This window comes from Nematolebias whitei, chromosome 19 (genome assembly GCF_014905685.2).
Source record: "Nematolebias whitei isolate Nwh7 chromosome 19, NemWhi1, whole genome shotgun sequence".
Classification (NCBI taxonomy): Eukaryota; Metazoa; Chordata; class Actinopteri; order Cyprinodontiformes; family Rivulidae; genus Nematolebias; species Nematolebias whitei.
This window is the reverse complement of record NC_056516.1, coordinates 33,048,815-33,067,974: the sequence shown is the minus strand read 5'-3', so window position 1 is coordinate 33,067,974 and position 19,160 is coordinate 33,048,815. Positions and strand designations below refer to the sequence as shown.

At 43.3% G+C, this 19,160-nt stretch overlaps 1 protein-coding gene across 1 annotated transcript; it reads right to left on the bottom strand.

The window, feature by feature from the left end:
* Positions 1-1,555: 1,555 nt before the first annotated feature.
* LOC119425735 (phosphatidylinositol 4-kinase beta) lies at positions 1,556-18,103 on the bottom strand. The gene is made up of 14 exons (XM_037693280.1): positions 17,867-18,103; positions 14,238-14,705; positions 13,656-14,131; positions 13,025-13,456; positions 7,528-7,755; positions 6,734-6,982; positions 6,532-6,638; positions 6,301-6,405; positions 6,108-6,231; positions 5,772-5,885; positions 5,388-5,539; positions 5,105-5,237; positions 4,827-4,947; positions 1,556-2,446 (listed from the first exon to the last, which is right to left on the bottom strand). Exons 2-14 carry the CDS (start codon positions 14,689-14,691, stop codon positions 2,265-2,267), a joined length of 2,877 nt encoding a protein of 958 aa, XP_037549208.1. The 5' UTR covers positions 14,692-14,705; positions 17,867-18,103; the 3' UTR covers positions 1,556-2,264.
* Between the last annotated feature and the right edge of the window lie 1,057 nt (positions 18,104-19,160).

The following is a 19,160-nucleotide window of genomic DNA, read 5'->3' as shown; positions in this document are numbered from 1 at the left end:
GGGGGTCCCTGAAACTTTTTCTCCCCTTAAGAGGTCCCTGAACCCAGAAAGTTTGAGAACCCCTGCAATAGACAATATAAAAATAATGAGCAAATATTTTAAACTGGTTTAAAACTCCTATTTAGGTATTTAGTTTAGTTGATGTAGAGCTGTATGCCCCTCGTTACTAGGCCTGTCACCACAACTAATTTTGCTTGACGATTGTCTCAGAAATTATTGCGATAAACGATAATATTGTTTGAAATTTGACAATTAGTAACTATTGTCAAATTTAAGAAGAAATGTTGGTTAATTTTATTTGGGGTGTAGTACCTTTTTTCATGGATAGTGAGGGAGCGAGCAGCGTGTCTCTAAGAAAAATGGGAGGGAGGCCTCTTGACGAGACATGGGCTGTCTCTCCTTCCTTTATTCCGTTCTCAAAATGTCTGACTCTCCGTGTGGTTTGAGCTCTTTAGCATAGCATTTTCCACAAAGCTTTTAATAAATAAAAATAAATAACAAAAAAACAGTAAACAAGTTCTCAGCTTCTTTTTGCAGAGAACAACAAGTTTTTACATGAAGGAACGGGTTTCAACTGTGAATTTTGGAGCTTCAACAAGACGGAGGTTTTTACCCCGAGGTCGGCCTGTTAGCTTAGCTCGTAGCTTAGCTTCTCAGCTTAGCTGCTTTGAACGATCCAAACACGTGATTTTGGATCGTTAAAATGGATTTTAAAGAGAAAGGGAGGAGTCAGTGAAGAGCACCGGAGTTGAGCTTTTTGTCGTCCAGTGTCTTCAGTAGAACGAGACACGAAGAAACGATAAAGCGATAAATGAAAATGTGGTCGATAATTTTCATTTATCATGCGATTAATTGATTTATTGTTTATAACGACAGGCCTACTCGTTATTTAGAAACCTAATTTTATCAATGGAATGACTTAAAAAGATGGAAAAACTGACTAAATAAATAAAAGTTAGCTTCATGCTAAAGCATACTGCGAACATGGTGTTCTATGCAATAGATCTTGTTAGCATGAATGAACATTGTGCTCCAATAAAAACCTGTTGGAACCAGAAGCTAGCGGGTCAATTATAAGAAGTAGGCTTCTGTAACTCCAGGAGGCGTCCTCTGCTGGTCAAGAAACAGAATGCAGCTTTAAGTGTCCATGTTTGCTTCATTTCTCCAACAAGGACGTCACCTTTTATAGTTCCTGATCGTTCTGTGCTCACAGTTTGAGTTTTAGGTTCAAACTGGCACGTAGCGTTAACATGCCAACGTTTAATTTCCAAATGTTATTCGACACATTTTAATGTCTTTCTTGTCATTAGGAGCTCAGACTTGGCGGTTGTAAAAGCGGTCTGGTGCGAAAACTGAAACAAACGTTGATTCAAGTTCGTCTGGCAAAACTATTTTTAAACATTTCAAAATAAAACAAAGATGATGAAATATTTTAGGGCTTTCTGCAGCCTCTTGCAACGGTTTTCTAAAGAACGACCAAAAAAAAAAAAGAATCCCGAAAAGTCACGACTTGGTTCGTGTTGTGCTTTTCTTTTCAAGAACCACAAATGTCGATGAAGTTCCTCATCGGTGGAGACGCCCTGCTGGTGTTTGCTGCCCCGTCGAACTTTATCAAACGAGGAACAAGCTGCTGTCGTCTTAGCTTCTGGTCGATGCAGCAGGATATGGACCTGTTGTTGTTTTTGGTAGAGTTATTAGTTTTTCTAATCAATCAATTTCAGTTGACCACTTTCATAATAGCGGTTTCAGCTCAATGTGCAAATCTTTCTTCACGATGCGACCGATTAAGTCAAAAGTGGTGACATTTTGCGTTTTAAGCTGCACGGAGCAGGTGTCGGGAGTTTAAAGTAAAATGATTATTTCCTTCTTGATGAAATGACGACGTCCTTCTTGATCAAATCCGTTCAGAAGTGGCCATGCGTCCCAAAACCGATCAGTAAAGCAAACCAAAGCTCCTGAGCTGGTTCAGAGTCGAGTCCAGAAGTCCTTCAGGTTTCAAAGAAATTCAGCTCAGGTTTTGTTTTTTGCACCTCTGGCCTTTTCTATAGTGTCTGTTGATCCGGTAAAGTTCCAGATTCTGTACTTTCCAAGATCCTAACAAAAAAAAAAATAATAATAATAATAATCTGATCCAGATTCCAGAAGAATCACAAAATTTGTTTCCGGTAAATCGAGCCGGAGCAACGTGGAGCTCCCGATTCGCAAAGAATGGAGGAAAGCTGAAGCCGCGCTGCACACGCGGCGTCTCTTCCCGGCGTGGCGGGTCACATGATGCCGTTGGTGACGTACTGAAAGGAGTCGTAGAGTTTGGTGGTGATGGAGCGCATGGATCCGTCCACCAGCTGCTCCACCAGCAGCTGGAGCTGCTCCTCCGTCAGGGACATGTGGAAACGCTCCTTCAGGCCTCGGATGGTGCTGGAGCCATGGAAACACGGCAGGTGGGAACCTGGAGAAGCACAAAGAAGACGTTTCAACTCGGGACGGCAGGAATTACTAAGCCGGTCAATGTTACATAAACTTCTTATGGATTTTAAATTCCCGTATGAATGATGTTTTAATGGTTGGTGCAGCGGTTCATTAGTTTATTTCCAATCTGTCTTTTATCTACACCAACTGTTCATCGAAAACCACAACTATTTTCAGTTAGATTCTCACCTATTCTGCCTTTTCATTTATTTATTTTTACTTTATTTCTCTTACTGATTATAAATCTATACCTAAAACCAGATTCTTAAGATAATATACTAATATTTCATTTAACTCACCGAGGTTGAAAATCCTCTTTTCTAGCTTCTACATTGATGTACCGTAATTTCCGGACTATCTTGTCCCCACAAGAAGTCTTTGAGATTGTAATGAAGCTGGATAAGAACAAGACGTTGTATCTGCTGAGCATCTAAAATATGCGAGCAGGAAACTTTACCCTCTGCTTGCTAGAGGTTTTACAGGCGCTCTTATTCATGGAGGGTTACCTGACATGTCATTTTAGTTCCTATTGTGAAGGATAAAGCTGGTAATATTAACAGTAAGGATCATTATAGGCCTATAGCTCTGGCCAGCAGCTTGTCTAAGGTACTGGAGAGGCTGTTTTGAACAAACTGGAAAGATTTTTGCTGACCTCTGATAATCAGTTTGGTTTTAAACGTAAACATGGAACAGACTTGTGCATTTTTGCTTTAAAAGAAATTTTAGATCTATACAACAGACACAACACCTCCATTTTTATGTGTGTTATTGATGCCTCAAAGGCCTTTGATTATGTAAACCATGAAAAGTTGTTTCACAAGTTGTATAACAGGTGTCCCCAAATGTTTGGTGAGGATTCTTGTCTTTTGGTATGCTAATCAGCACGTGTATGTAAAATGGGGAAACTCTGCATCAGATCCCTTCGGAGTTTCAAATGGTGTGAGACAGGGTAGCATCCCGTCTCCCTTTTTATTTAATGCGTACATGGACGATCTGTCAAAGCTCTTAAATGACTGTGGAACAGGCTGTAGGGTTTTTTGTGGGCGTGGCTTATATTCAGGTGTGCTCAATAGTCTGGAAATTACGGTAATTTGTAGCTTTTTTTTGCGATATATATTTAGCAAAATAGATTTTCATGCCGGCACTACAATAATAATGTTTAAAGTTTTATATTACAAATGTTTCCTGCAGCTGAAGCTAATTTAAAAAAAGTCTCAGTTGTGTTTAAAAAACAAGTTACAGCATTTCAATAAGACAAAGACGTAGAGTTTATGTTTTGCTTTTAATAACGGAAATAAATTGACTATTTGAATAGCAATTTAAACAGAAAAATAATTAGTCTTTGCTTTGATTCTGTCAGTTTTCTTCGTCGTGTAAATAAAACCAACAGTGCGATTTTTAAGGTTCGAGGACTTTTAGCATCAAGAGAGTCGAAAAGTTTAATTTCAAACAGAACAACCTTCATAATGTGAATGTTCACTCGTTAAAATGTGATTACACTGATGAAACTCCTAAAGCTTGACACCGAACTGTTATTTTCTTTATATAATGTTATATTCAATCAATCAACCTTTATTTAGACAGGTAAATCCCATTGAGCCTCGATATTCAAAAGGGTGATATTTTAACATTTTTTTCCATTCAACCTTTATTTATCCAGGTTAGTCTCACTGAGCCACGAGGACTCATTTACAAGAGAGACCTGTATAACACAGGTAGTCCTTTGCACAGTAAAATACTATTGGTACTTACAATACAACTTGATCTTTTTGACGGACTGAAAATTCTGCTTTAAAATGACTTTCATTTAAAGAGATTATACTGTAAAGACTTCAGCTCATTAAATACAACTTATTTTTAACATTTGATCGTTTACTGAATTTATAACACTAGTTATGTCTAAGCGGTTCCAACATGAGCACATCCAAATGGCCTAAACCCGATTCATTTTGCTACAATCCTGCTCAGAACTGAGATGTGCAAATATTTCAAATAAACTCCAAACATCTGAAACGGACATTCTCACAGAGATAACATTGTGAGGGTTTTGAAAAATGGTTGAAAGTCAAGCGGAGACACGCCTGTGCTGTAATCTCGGGCGTACAGACGTCTTTTTGGATTAATGTTTAATTTCAAGAAGCCGCACCAAGAGAAACTGAAACGAGCTGCGAATGCTCGTTTCTCTCTCTGCTAGCAGGAGTTTGACACAAGTCGGGCGTCTGTACGCTCGTGATGACGTTCCAGACGCATTGGCATTTAATAAAATATTACATTTTAGTTGCATTAGTCTGGGAGCTCAAATGTATCAAAGCTGAGCTTTTCATCCGAATGCTGCAGAGCGTGTCCCGTGTGCACGTTACCTTGCTGCATGATCTCGACTATCTGCAGCACTTTCTCCATGTGCTTCCTGGCTGCTATCAGACCCTGCAGCATCAGCATCTTGTAGTAGATGAACATGTCTCCATCAAGACCCCCCATCACCTGAAAAGGAGTCAGTGGAGCTGCTGTTGTAATGGTGGATACATGTTGGTGTGGTGATACCGATCCACAGCGTCGTCTGGAGCATTTCTAACAAATCTGAGTTTCGGTTGGTTTTTTTTAAATTTCAAGCATAAATTAAGTCAAAGTCTTTACTCACGTCTACAAATTCTGATGTGAGTTTGAAGGCCGACGTCTCGAAGCCGAGGTTGCGAGGAGAGCTGGAAAGGATGAAACCGAAGTCGATGTGGATGATGTGGCCTTCAGAGTCCAACAGAATGTTCCCGTTGTGTCTGCAAAAAAACATTTAGAAGTCAGGGAGTCGCAGGAAGGTGCAACTTACTTTCAAAAGCTAATTCCTTAGTTCTTTTTGTTGAAAACCATATTCACATAAAGAAAACTCTTTACTGCTGTGCTACTGGTCCCCCCCCCCCCCCCCTCACCTGTCCTTGACCTGCAGCAGGTAACAAATGAGGCTGTATCCGGCGCAGCTCTGAACAAAGTTCCTCTGAGCAGTGAGGAAAGCCTCCGTGGTGAAGCTGCCATGCTCCTGCAGGAAGTAGTCCAGCAGAGACAGCTGACTCTGTTTTCTCACCTGACAAAGAACAACAAAAGAATCATCTTACCTGTGTGCAGTTTGTGTCGATATTAATATAAAAGCAGAGTTTTCTTCCAGTGCCATCTAAACAGCAGAGGAGTTCTTAGGAGTGAAAAACTGATTTGATAACTAAGCAGCTCAATTACTTATTAAACATTAACATTGTAAAGTCAAAGTCCAGTAGCACATTAATGCTCAGCAGAACAGTTTCCCAGAGTCCTTTGCTCACCTGGTGCAGAGAAACGGCGTTGAGGACGGGCTCGATCATCCCGCTGTCTGACGACATCACCAGGATCTTATATGGTTTGATCCACAGAGGAACTCTCTCCTGCTGCCAGATGGACTGATGGTACAAACACACAGAGGGGTGAAAACCGGTTCGTCTTTACTGAGAAGATGCGTCTGGAGACGTGGTCGTTGTAGTTTTTGTTGCTTTGTCTGAATTCCTAATCTTACCGACAGCCAAGAAGAATGAAATGCATTTCAGAAGGATTACATCTAAAGAGCAGCGTTCAGTTTGAGCTGCTTTCTGACGCAAACGTTAATGGTTCAGGTGTTTCTGTACCTGCAGCTGTTTGAGGACCTGATAGGCCAGCAGCTCCTGCCGAAGGTCGTCTCCACACTTCACGATGACCGACAGCAGCCTCCAGTTAAGAAGGTGACCGTACGGAGAGGCTTCTCTGATCCGCCTGGACACAAGCAGAGAGTTACCACAGAGCAGGAGAGGAGTTGATCTTTGCTCGCCTTCCAGGCCCCACCTGACTTTCTCCTCCCAGGGTTCTTTGAGGGCCACAGCTGACGGGTCCTCGGGGTCCCTCTTGAACGAGGTGGGTGTTTGAGCGAGGTTCTCCGACAGACGCCGCCTGAAACGCCACCGGACAGAGATCAGAACTGATGCCAATGACCAGTGAGAACTTAAAACAACAACCAGTTTACGAGTTGTGTAAATGGTCTGTTGGCTCCGCCACGCTCCCGGGCAGCGACTCTACCTGATGTCTCCAGCAGCGATGAACACCGGCTCTTTGCTCTCCAGACTTGTGATGCTGTCCACTGAAAACTGGCTGATGTTGTCACTGCTGCTGGTCTGAGCCTCCCCCTGAAACAAACGGCACACACAGGCTTGTTTACGCGCCTTATGAGGACACTGGGTCTCCTGGGGATTCACGAGGACCTCCACAGGTCCGCCTGTACCTCCACCTGCAGCTGTCCGATATCGTCGGTGGCCCACGCCTCGTCGTCGTTGTCGTAATTTGGGACGGTGGAGAAACTTCCCGCTCTGTGCTCCGACGTCATGCTGCTGTTCACGTTAGCCGCCGTGCCGCAGTCCAGGTTCTCTGCAGAGTGGGCCGTACGGATCCTGGTCTCTGGGATCCGAGCCGGAACAGGAGACGTCTCGAAGCTCTCGCACTCCAAAACCTCCACGTAGATGATGTAGGGAGCCTGGAGAGGTAAAAGCAGGGCAGCGTTGAGCAACTTACTGCATTTTCACGTGTTAGAAACTAATCGTTTTAACGTTTCCTGTTGTAAGTAGGGCTGGGCGACGCATCACGAGTTTTCCACTTTACGATGGTTAAAACGACTCTATCGCAACCACCGAGTATTAGACTTGAAAATCCGTGTGGTTCTTTTTCTCCCGTTTGCTCCAAATGCAACTCCTTCTCCCTCACTGAATACAAACAGCCCCTCACGTGTTGCTTCACAAACACCAACGTCATGAAGGCGGCGCAGCTGAAGACGATTATTATTTAATATATTTAAAGAGTTTACTTTTTAGACTTTTATTTTGTACAGTTACAGCTGCTTGCTCATTAATGTGCAAAGCTTTGACTCAGAAATATTTTTGTTGTTACTTTATGGAAAGAAAAAAATATTGATACATCGTATATCGCGATTTATCTTGAAAATATCGATGTATTAATTTTGGTCCGTATCGCGCAGCCCTAGTTGTAAGCAGCTTGTTTTTAACAGGAGGAGTTACCGCTCACCTTGTCCTTGGAGTTAAGGACCACAGCTTGGGTGTGGGGGACTCTGCAGACGTGGTGCTGGTGATCGGCGGTGGGCAGCCACACACGAGCTGGCAGCTTGTGATTGAGCAGCGACAGCTCCGAGATCAGCCGCTGGGTCTTCTGCTCTTTGGTCGGCAGCGTGGCCAAACGCTTCCCGATGCCAAACAGAGACTTGACAAACTCCCTCTGAGGACGAAGACGCTCCGGCTGCAAACAAGCAGGAAGAGGGGTTTTTGTTTGTGTAGTCGTTCAAATGTTTTATAAAGAAGCTGCGGTTTTATTTCTCTTGATCAGTGGAAACGTTTAATGCCAGTTCTCTCCCACTGATGCCAGCAGGCGTTAAAAACCTTTGTTAGGAAACATATTCAATTAACCAATTAATTAACATAATTAACTTTGGCTGTTTTAAATGTGCTTTATAAATAAAGTTGACTTGACAGGTTTACAATTTAACCCAGAAAAACATCCAAGAACAAAGTTGTTCATGTAATCCATCAACATAAATAAAAAGTGGTTATAGATTGTCTGGACCAAACCAGACCAGACTTGCCTCGGCCCATTTTTACTTTCTGAAACAGCAGCTTGAGCCACATGACGACCAAGCAGCCATTACAGCATCACGTGGGTTAAAATCCCCCACAAGCCCTTCCATGAACCAGACCCGAGGGCTGCAGCCTGGACCAGGATTAGTGTCTTAAAGTGATTTCACTTCAGGGTTTTCAGTATCGCAGATCTGCGTTCTCTCTTACTCGGGTCTAGCGCTGCGGAAAGTTATGCTGGGAATCCAACCTGCGCCCGAACAGGTTAGGCTCTGAGATAATGCACGAGCGCACGGAACGGCACCACCCCTCGACCAATCAGATCTTGCAGAAAATGAAAAAAAAATAAAAAGTCCACGAAGAAGGCACCGACGTGTGAAAAGTGAGTCTTGTTTTCCGTACGACTTTCACAGAGATGGAGGAGATCGCAGCAGAACTGAAGGTTCGTCTTGAGCAGATTAAAATCAGAAACTGGTTTATTCAAAGTTTGTAGTTGTTGAATGTTAAAGCTTAAATATTTGTTGATAAAATATTCGGTTTCCTCGTGTCATAACAAATGAGACTGGGTGCACCGCAATCACACATCGACCATATTTATAACCAAGAATGGTTGTTTAGCAGCACCAAGCATAAAGAAATGGGACTTTTCCCCATGGGAGCCTCTGAGGGCTAACGGAAAAATAAAACATTTCAAAAACAAGGATTGCAAATCGAGTGAAGTTGAAAGTTCAGGTCGACATTAATCATTTAAATGGAATCTGGCGTCTCGCTGTGCTGCTGTAAGACGACACTCCTCTCAACCCGCCGTCCATCCCTCCCTCCCCACGCTTCCGGACAGTCACCATGACAACCCCTCTTTCCAAAATAACTGTTGAGCTTTTGTTTCGCCACGTTGTATCGCGTTTCCACACTGTAGTCACTTCTCCTGTCAGAGAGACGAAGACGGAAGTTTTCAATAAACTTCTGCCTTTTGTGTAAACGATGAGTTCTTCAACCAGAGGAAGAAGAAGAAAAGGAACCGTTTCAGTCCCACAACGTCCACCCAATGCTTTAAATTAAGACTCAAATTTAGAAGATTCGCCTGGAAAACTGCACAAACGTTACATTAGTAGACTGCATACTTTCCTCTGAGTCGACGTTTAACGTTGCGTTGTGGATCGTTTTGTCTGATCAGCTGATTACACATGACAGACCGCACGCATCGCTTATCTACAGTCAGAGGGAAGGAAGAAGCCCGACTGTATCCAGAGTCTGATAACGTCTCATCACAGCCAGTCCAGCTCGTTTGGCAGTGCAAGGTTGTTGTTTTTTTTTTTAAATTAGCACTTCTGTGTAAAAATGCATTTTAATATTCCAACCCTAATTCTCAAAAAAGTTGGGGCGCTGTGTAAAATGTTAAACACAGAATGCACTGAGTCATAAACCCAAGTTCACAACGGAACAGTAAACGTATCACAGGTTGAAACCTGGATACTGTGTACGGGGAGAAGTGAAGTCGTTTTGAATTGTAAAACAGCAAAACATCACAAAAATGTTTGAAGGAGCATTTTGCAGCTAATTCGAGGTACAACAAGAGGCTGAATCTCTTGGAAGTAAAGATGGGCAAAGGTTTACCAGTCTGTGAAAAACATGGTACTCCCATTATAACATGCACTCGAATCCAGATGTCTTTTTTCAGGGAAGGCCTTGCACATTTCAGCAAGACGAGGCTAAACCACACTGTCTCTTTCCAGGCAGCTGCATTTCTAACATCCTTCTACCAGTATACCCACTGTCCCTCCTCTGGACATGTCCAAGTCTGGCCTCTCTAACTTTATCTCCCAGTTCAACTCGTTCTGGACCTCTGATAAACTCATTCCTGATCTTATCAATCCTCGTCACTCCTAAGGAGAAACTCAACATCTTCATTTCTGCCACTTCCAGTTCTGTCTCCTGTCTTTTTGTCCTCAGACTAGAGGATGACACAGGAGTGGATTTTCACTCCCGTCCTGGTCCCACTCCTGGTAACACGATTCCTGCTCCTGTTAGCTTTCAGTCCAGTCATGTCCCGGTCACGTGAGTTATAATGAGGTTGACTCCGGTCCCGCCGGAATCACGTGACCCGCGGTACTTCCGAAAAAATGTCATCCTCTACTTCAGACCATACAACATAACTGGTCTCACCACCGTCTTGTTTTCTGAGATGTGTTGCTGCCATTAAAAAACCCTAATGAACTATAGTTTGGTTTTTGTTTAAAAAAAAAGTACATATTTTAGTTTCAACATTTAATATGTTTACTTTGCTCCGTAGTGAATAAAATGCGTCCTTCCGTTTTTATTTACACAAAGTTCCATGTATTTTTTGGAAATGGGTCGTTTGTTTTAATCTCTGCTTCAGATTCAGTCTAATCCACCCCAGATTTTTTTTAAATTATTATTCTACTGAAAAAAAAAACAAGATTAGAATCAAACAGTGAGACTTTTCTTTCAGACTTCCTTATCAGAAGTTCACAAGTTCAGCTGCTGAAAACGAAGATAATCGGTCCTGGTTCCATCTCCTGCTTGGGTTTTTGCAGTGTTGGACTCCTCCACCAACACACACGAGCAGCTGGAAAACACCATCCAACAGAAGAACGGTGTAAGCTAAAAACTGTGATTTTTGTTTGTTTTCTTCTGTTCTTCAGGTCCATGTTCCATCCCATCACACACCAGGCTCGGAGCCAACAGAGAGCTTCGGCCTCCGTGTGACTGAAGCTGCCAGCCAGGAATGTGCAGGCCGAGAGCAACGCTGAAAACACGTTTATCTCTGAACTTCTCTGCTGTAATCCAGAAACCAGTTCGGTTCGTCTCATCCGACATGTTGCAGCTGATCGGTTAAAGACGGGAGCGTTTTATCTGCACCCACAGAGCAGAGAAAGATCACGACACCATCCAGGCGTCATTTCTTCGCGTTCTGATCGTGTGCCTGTTAAAAGACTGATCTTAAGATTTCGTTGAGGTTTGAAGGCTCGTAATGTTCTGGCTCCAGGACCTGTTGCATCATTCTTCGTCTCGAACACGTGAATGCTTTAAGACGTTTCAAAATCTAAAAACCATCGGCTGCTGCTCCCGTTGTAGAACATGATTTATCTTTTTATATAAAATCTGTGTAGATAGAAAACTTTAAAGTGCTCTTACCAACATTTTTACTCACTGACATTCAACTCCAGTAGTTTTATAACTTAAGGCAGTAAATAAATAAAAGCCATACTGCAGCAAACGTAGATAAAATAACCCTGACGTACAGCATGTTCACACTTAAACAATTTCTAATCCACGTTTGTGAGTTTGGACCTGAAGGAATCCAGTTTGTAACTCGACTACAGATATCTCTCCCTCAGCACATCTGGAAACAAACTAATAACGGATTATTGACGTAATAAAACTAAAAAAAAAAAAAAAAAACAGACAATTCAAAGAAAATCTGCGGCTCTACATTTGAGAAAACCCGCCAAAATAAAAGCATTAAGCTGATGTTCTGTTGAAACGGTGAATGAATGAGGATGCGTTTGTTCTAAAAATCATTTTGACGGAAGCTGCAGAATGAGGCCCACTCTGCTTTCTCCCACGTCTCTGAACAATCAGAGTCTTCTTCTCCAGCAGAACCAACAAAACCAACAAAGGAAGAAGTCAAGCACGAGAAAAAAAAAACTATAAGAGAAACAAGAAGCAGATACTACAAAGAAAACAAGCTCATAATTGAAAACTCTTATAATTTTACATTTCCTGCCCGTTTTTCCCCTATAGGAGTAAAATGCTAGATTTTATTTTTAGTTTAAATAATTTAGTGTCCTTTAAGCCTTCAGATGGTTTAACTGGGAAACGGCTGCAGGCTTCAGACACAAACGGGCTCCGAAAGCCTCAGATATTAATCTACAATGCTTTCATCAGTGTAATTAGGAACATTAAACCACACCATCAGCGAAGGTTTGTCCTTTTGTGTTGGTAAATAATCAGATCCTGAGGTTGAGGGAAGAACTGAAACTTATACAGGCGCTGGTCATAAAATTAGAATATCATGAGAAGTTGAATTTTCTTTGGAAATCAAGGTCCCAGAGTCTGGAGGAAGAGAGGCACAGAATCCATGATGCTTGAGGTCCAGTATCAAGTTTCCACAGTCGGTGATGGTTTGGGGTGTCGTGTCATCTGCTGGTGTTGGTCCACTGTGTTTTAGAGACTTCATGCTTCCTGCTGGTGACCAACTTTATAAAGATGCAGATTTCATTTTCCAACAGGACTTGGCAGCTGCACACAGTGCCAAAACTACCAGTACCTGGTTTAAGGACCATGGTATCCCTGTTGTTAATTGACCAGCAAACTCACCTGACCTTAACCCCATAGAAGATCTATGGAGTATTGTGAGAGGAAGATGTGATACACCAGACCCAACAACTCAGAAGAGCTGAAGGCCACGATCAGAGCAACCTGGGCTAATAACACCTGAGCAGTTCCACAGACTGACCGACTCCACGCCACGTTGACGCAGTAATCCAGACAAAAGGAGCAACAACTAAGTACTGATGATGTACGTGCTCATACTTTTCATGTTCATACTTTAAATTTGGCCAACATTTCTAAAAATACTTCTTTTTTTTTTTTTCCATTGGTCTTAATATTCTAATTTTCCGAGATTCTGAATTTGGGGTTCATTAGTTGTCAGTTATAATCATCAACGTTAAAAGAAATAAACGTTTGAAATAGATAAGTCTGTGTGTAACGAATGAATATAAATCTACAAGTTTCACTTTTTGAATGGAATTACTGAAATCAACTTTTTCATGATATTCTAATTTTATGACCAGCACCTGTATTGTAGTCGAGAAATTTTACCATTTTCTGAAGCTAATTTGGGTTTGAAGGTTTTAATTCTTCCCGTCAGCACCTACAGACGTTTCCAGCTAAGCTCAAGCGCCTCTCACCTCTTCATGGACAGCCTCCACCTTCGGGTTGCTCCCCGTCCGTCTGAGGCTGGCGCTGGATCCACTGCTCACCATGGTGGCGTCCGACTTGGACCTCTGATGCGTCCTCCTGGTCGGGGAAACAAACGCCTCCCCCTGATCGGAGCGGTCCGGGAGGGGGCCGGAGGACGGGTCCACGTTACTGCTGTTGTGCCTGCGGTGGCAGCGGAGGTGGGGCGGCGACGACAGTGGACTGCTGGAAACCGACCCAGAAACGGACCGAGGAGCTTCGGAGGGAGGACCGGGAGGTTTGAGCTCGTCCGACAGGATGAGCTTCCGCAGCTTGGTGCCCCTGGAGTGACGCTGCGTGGAGATGTGCATGTCGGAGGAGTAGGCGCCCAGCAGCCAGGCCGACAGCAGAGAGAAGGTGATGCTCGACTTGCAGCGATGGATCTGAGACGCACAAATTCTCACGTGAACCTTAAACTTCTTAAACGTTTACAACCAAAACAAGAACTCGACGCTGCGCTAACCAGCGTGAGAACTAAATGTGTCGAAGAAGCTAAAGTTAAAATGCGGCTGTAATGTCCCGAACGAGCTGAAAGTTTTGACGCCTGAACGGTTAAAAGGTGTTTAGGCGTGCGACACTCACCAGGTAGGGTCTGATGGCGTCCCCCACCTCCGTGTCCATGTGCACGTACATGTTAAGGAGCTGCGGCAGGTAAACGTCCACCTCGCGGTCGGGGAAACTGAAGAGGCGGTTTCCGATGTACGCCTGCACCCCCGGCTCCTTGGAGTTATACAGGTAAGAAATCGCCATGGAAACGTCAAACAGCTTGGACTCGAACAGGCGCAGCAGCCACGACTGTTTGGACGTCGACTGCGAGGACGACTCCAGCTTTGCTGAGGACGCCGGGTCCCGCCGGGTTTTAGCTGCGTCTCTTTGACGCTCGTCTTCATCCTCATCTTCCTCTCTGATGGAGCCCGTGTCCGGGTTGATGAGCCACTGTGGGCTGCAGCGCTCCGGGACGTCCGTGTCCTGTTGGTGCTCGTCCTGTTTGTTGTCCAACATTTTGACTTTAAGGAGCACTTCCTGGCAGGCCTTCAGCGCCACCTCCGGATCGATCACTGGAGGCAGAAAACAAAAACGAGTCGGACCGAAACCAGAACACGATAAAGACCAAAGAAAACCTGACGCGGTGGAGACGCAGCGACGCCGCCGTGTTATTGTTACCTGGGTCGACCCCCAGGTCCATCTCCATGGCGTCCTCCGAGATGATGTCCAGCAGGGGACTCGGACCTCGCTGGTCGCCGCCGCTCGACACGCCGCTGCTGCAGGTGCCCTCGCTGGCGCTGCTGCTGCCGATGCTCCCGCTCGGACTGGAGCTGCGAGGGCTGGCGCTGGGGGAGGACGACTGCTCGCCATGGGGGGGCGGGGGCAGCTGCAGCTGAGGCCGAGGATGATGGTGGTGGTGACGGTGATGGTGGTGGTTGGGGCAGTCTGAGGAGCTCTCAGAGCAGGAGGAAGAGGACGAGGAAGAAGAGGAGGAGGAGGCGCTGGAGGGTGAGGAGGGGCAAGAGAATGTGGTGGGGGAGGAGTCGTCTGGCAGAGGAGGTGGAGCAGAGTGGGAGGGGCTAAGGTGGAGCGGCAGGAGAGATGGAGACAAGGAGACCTCGGTGTCAGCCATTGTGGGAGGAAGGCCTTTAAAAACAAAGAAAGTAAATTATTTAGAAGAATTGTGTCCCTTTGATGTTTGTACAAGAATAAAAAAAGAACAGACCAGAAACAATCACTAAATATTTAAATATATGCTAATAAAGTTATTGGACTCAAACTTACATGGTTATTCTTCTTTACTTGATTCCTAAAGGGGTTGTTTTTTTATGTTTTGTCCCTTTCTGACACTTTATAAACAATAAACTTGTTTTACATAAATGAACCCCTTAATGAACATAGCACTTATTTTAAAGACTAAACACGTATTTGATACATTTTTATCCTTCATGTGTCATTTGTGACCTTTATAAATCACATGAGCTGCAGCTTTACAGTCAGTGGATGTGAAAGAGCAGAATATTTTAGATGTGTTAGTAAAATATCACCTCTCTGAACAACTGCTCTACTTCCTGTTGGAAAGCTCACAACACGTCTCTGAGCCAAGGCCGAGTTTTATTAGAAGGAAGTGCAGCGAGGACGCGCTCGAATGGGAAACACTTGATTTATTCGACTTCCTGCTGAGCTGTGATGACAGAGCGGTGTTCAGGTAGACACACACACACACACACACACACACACGTTTTTATTTTTTGTGCGTCATTCATCAAAGAAGCTCAAACACAGTTCACCGACTGCACTTTAGTCGTTCTTTAGCAGGTAAAGTTAATGTTTCTGTAGATGATAATCCTGTTCAGAGCGGATCCGGATTATTCTTTTTTTGGGATTTGCTCCGTTTGGAACACGTTCTTGTTTAGTAGAGCGCGTGGAGGTGTGGACAGGAAGTCCCCCTCGTCCATGTTGGCGAGCCGTCTGTGTGACGCAGGCTGCGTGCATCATGCTCCGTCTCTGCCAGCCTGCAGCCCGAGGAGGCGTGCTGCTTCCATTTTCATCCCCGACACCGCTCCATGTTTCCTGAGACTCGTCCTTCTTATCAAATCAATTTATTTATTCATTTTAAATCACAAAACAGATGTTTTAACGTCTGATAAAAACGAAAACAAGTTTTGTGCAATGACGATGGTTTCTATTAAAGTGTTCCTCCAATCACTTTACTTTCTGAGCAGCTGCTTTTTTTAATGATCGTTTTTGAAAATATGTATAAAAGAAGCTAAAACAAGGCCCAACCCTGGAGTTGGACACAAGATGTTACAGAAATCACAATAAAGAACCTTCAGGCTCTTCAAAGACTCAATTAACAGATAAACATTTACATAAAGAGGATTCAGTCGTGATGCTTTTGTGTTTTGATGAGAATAATAAATCTGTCGTTCTACTGGCAGATAGAGGACATGTTTCCATCCTCGGTACTTTTCAGATCAGTTTCATATCTCGAAAATTTAAAAAGTCTCCTTAAAAAAGGTGTGAAGCAACCAGCTGACTAACACGAGCTCATCCTCGGCTTCGGTCTCTCTGAGGGGAGACGCTCACCGCGTCCAGCTGAACATGAGATCATCACCCTGCAGAGACGCTGATCATTAACAGGCCTGTGATGGCTTCCAGATGTGGATGCCGCGGAGGTTGTTGCCATGGTGACGATGTTTACACCAAGGAGCGCGCGCGCGCTGTTAAACCTTCTTTTTTCTCAGCAGTGTTGTGGCTGCTTCGCTCCAATGAAAGTCGTATCGGAGCTGAAAATCCCCTGCAGATGTTTCTGATCATCGCTTGACATCAACAGCTCCTCTCTGGAACGTCTGGGGCGGATCGCTGATCCGATCCGTTGGGTAAACGAGCTGCAGGACCGTTTCGTTCCAACTCTTCGTGGGGAAGGTGTTCCAATTAGAGACCGATGTGATAAGAAGTGGGGAGAAAAAGTTAATCTGCTTTATCTTTAAGACGGAAGAAGGAGAAGAGAAAATTTGAAACTTGTCACATCTGGGAAGCTTCAACCAGTTTTCGTTCAATTTAATCCCATTAAAAGCCAGGGCGTACAGATCGCTCAGCAGGTGGTCAGAATCAGACAATCCCCACGTTTCCTCGATTGTAACCCATCAGAAGAACCAGACAACGGGTCAAGAAAACACATTGTGAACACGTTCACGCAGCAACACCCACTCATTCTGAGACATGTTTCATGCTGGAGTCAGGGAGAGCCTAAATTAAATTTGTAATGTTGATTAAACTAACCCCAACAGCTAAAAACTAAAGGAAGCAAGAAAACTTAGCCAGCACATTCTGGGTTTTTTTAACTGGCACATGCAAAAAAAAAAAAATATATATATATATATATATTAATATATTCTATAGATGAGGATAGCAGTTTTCCAAAGCATGCAATAACAAATATTTGGCAAGTACTTTTAATTTGTGCTGTATTTTGAACTGTCAGGTGCAGCCTTTATGGAAAATATAAGTTACTTACTGTAATTAGATTTTTTTGTAATTATATCTAAAGTGACAAAATTATATTGCACGGTGTGAGTCACAAAGTTGGCAGATCATACCATTAAAAAAAAATACTCCGAATCAAAGAATCAGCTAATTAAAAACTCGTTTTTAAAAAAATGTTTTCATGTTTTTAAAGTGTGCATGGAGCAGAGAAGGTAGAGTCCTTCGTTGTGCTTCATTCCTCCAGGAAAAATGAGAATACTTTGAATCAAAAACTAAATAGTTGAGCAAATGCAGCGCAGAGGTGGAAACTGGTTTAAAGGTCAGGGGAGCTGACTTTAACAGACGGTCAGTGAATGCAACGCGTGGACTGATGGAGGAGAAACGTGGACATTTCAGGGCAAAGTGTGAAGTTTATCAGCAAACTGTGAAACCGACACGGAGCTGCAACAATCAAGGTGTCAGCTTTATCTGTCGGCAGCCAAAAGTAAAATCCATCTCCGTCTGCTTAAACACGTATAGGTACCTGGCACACCTGAATGTTTAGGGACAATGTAAAAATCAATGTTGGCTTATAGAGCACGAGGCTGCCAACAGGAGCAGGAGAAGGAGGAGGAGGAGGAGGAGGAGAGCCGCTCCCTCCTGATGAAAACAAACTGGAGGAAGGAGGACGGGAACCCGGCAGCAACAGGCCCACCACCGGGCATTTAACGCCACAGAGGCCCAAAACAACCCACTACAAACGGCTGTTTTAAACGGAACCGACATAAACGACAAACGGAAAGAAAAAAAAAAAACACACCGAAAAACACGAAGCTTACCCGGCTAATGTAGCGCCTTCACTCCGGTTTTAAAAGCTCCGACACTCGAGGTGGAATCCAGTTTCGGTGGCGGTTCTGTCCCGGTTGAGTCCGGATGTTAAGTCCAGGCGAAGGCGCGCAGTTTTTGGTTCGTTTTTAAGTCTCAAACACGGTCCATGTTCCCCGAGATCATTTGTGGCCTGAACGCTCGCGACTCGGTCCGCTTTAAAGCAGCTGTGACGCAACATCCGTAAAGACGGACGCAGTTTGGAACTTTTACAACTTCCGGCGGAGTTAAGAAATAAAAGCATGATTCTGGGCAATAATCATCTGAACGTTTAAAAATTTAGATGCGATTTTATTTGTTGAGCTTTAACTTGTTGCGTATTTATTATTTATGTGTACATGATTAAATAATTTACTTTTTCTAATTTTACAAAATTTGTATTCATTGGGGAAAAAAATAAGACAATCGGACACTGGACAAATATGCATAGAAAAAATACATAATTATTATTTTCAAAGGGAAGAAAATGGCTCAAAAATCCTCAACGTCTAAGTAATGTTATGTAAATAAGTATTTTCTAGCAAATCCATAAATATGGAAATATAGGTCTTTGCAATTTTTTTTCTACTTATTCTCTTTCAAAACAATTCTCAGGGTCAACAAAGTCCATGCTCAATAATCCAGGTATACAAACAATTTTCAGTCAGATCATCTGGAAACCGTCCACATGACTGACTGAAAATTGTTGGATTGTATACCTGGATTATTGAGCATGGACTTTGTTGGTTTTGAACCAGTTTGACATGACTGTCGACTAGGAAGAGGGCCGGCACCGGAGGAGGGGGCGTGCCAAAGAGACCATCTTAGCACCAACATAACTGGTTTGTTCCATTTTGGAGTAAGCTGTTGGGGGAAGAATCAGTTTTGTGTTGTGTATTTCCTTGACTGATGAAACCTTCTGGATGGAAGGTGAAACATTTCAGCACAAAAAAAAAAAAAAGTAACTGTCCAGATGACCTGCCTGAAAAATGATTAATTCTCAGGTTCTTTCTCAGTGGTTGTGGCAAAATTATCAGATTGGGTGTTTTATTTTGAAATCAAAATGACGTCAGTTCCGGCGTTGTTACAGTTTTGTTTTAACAGAGCAGCAGGTTTTGGTCTTGTTTCCGTCTGGACCAAAGCAGTCATCCTGCCTTCCCCCTCAGTTCTTTCTCTGAAATTTGAAGCTTTTATTAAATCTGACATTTTACAATAAAAACTGAAAAATACCAATCTGTTATTTAAACAACAACTATATGTCACCCATTT

Excerpts from the sequence above, each read along its gene's own strand:
- LOC119425735 (XM_037693280.1), bottom strand. The coding sequence starts at position 14,691 with ATGGCTGACACCGAGGTCTCCTTGTCTCCATCTCTCCTGCCGCTCCAC. Across the intron at positions 7,756-13,024 it reads TGGAGGCTGTCCATGAAGAG|CCGGAGCGTCTTCGTCCTCA; the intron begins GTGAGAGGCGCT and ends GCTTGTTTGCAG. Across the intron at positions 5,886-6,107 it reads AGGTCCTCAAACAGCTGCAG|TCCATCTGGCAGCAGGAGAG; the intron begins GTACAGAAACAC and ends TTGTACCATCAG.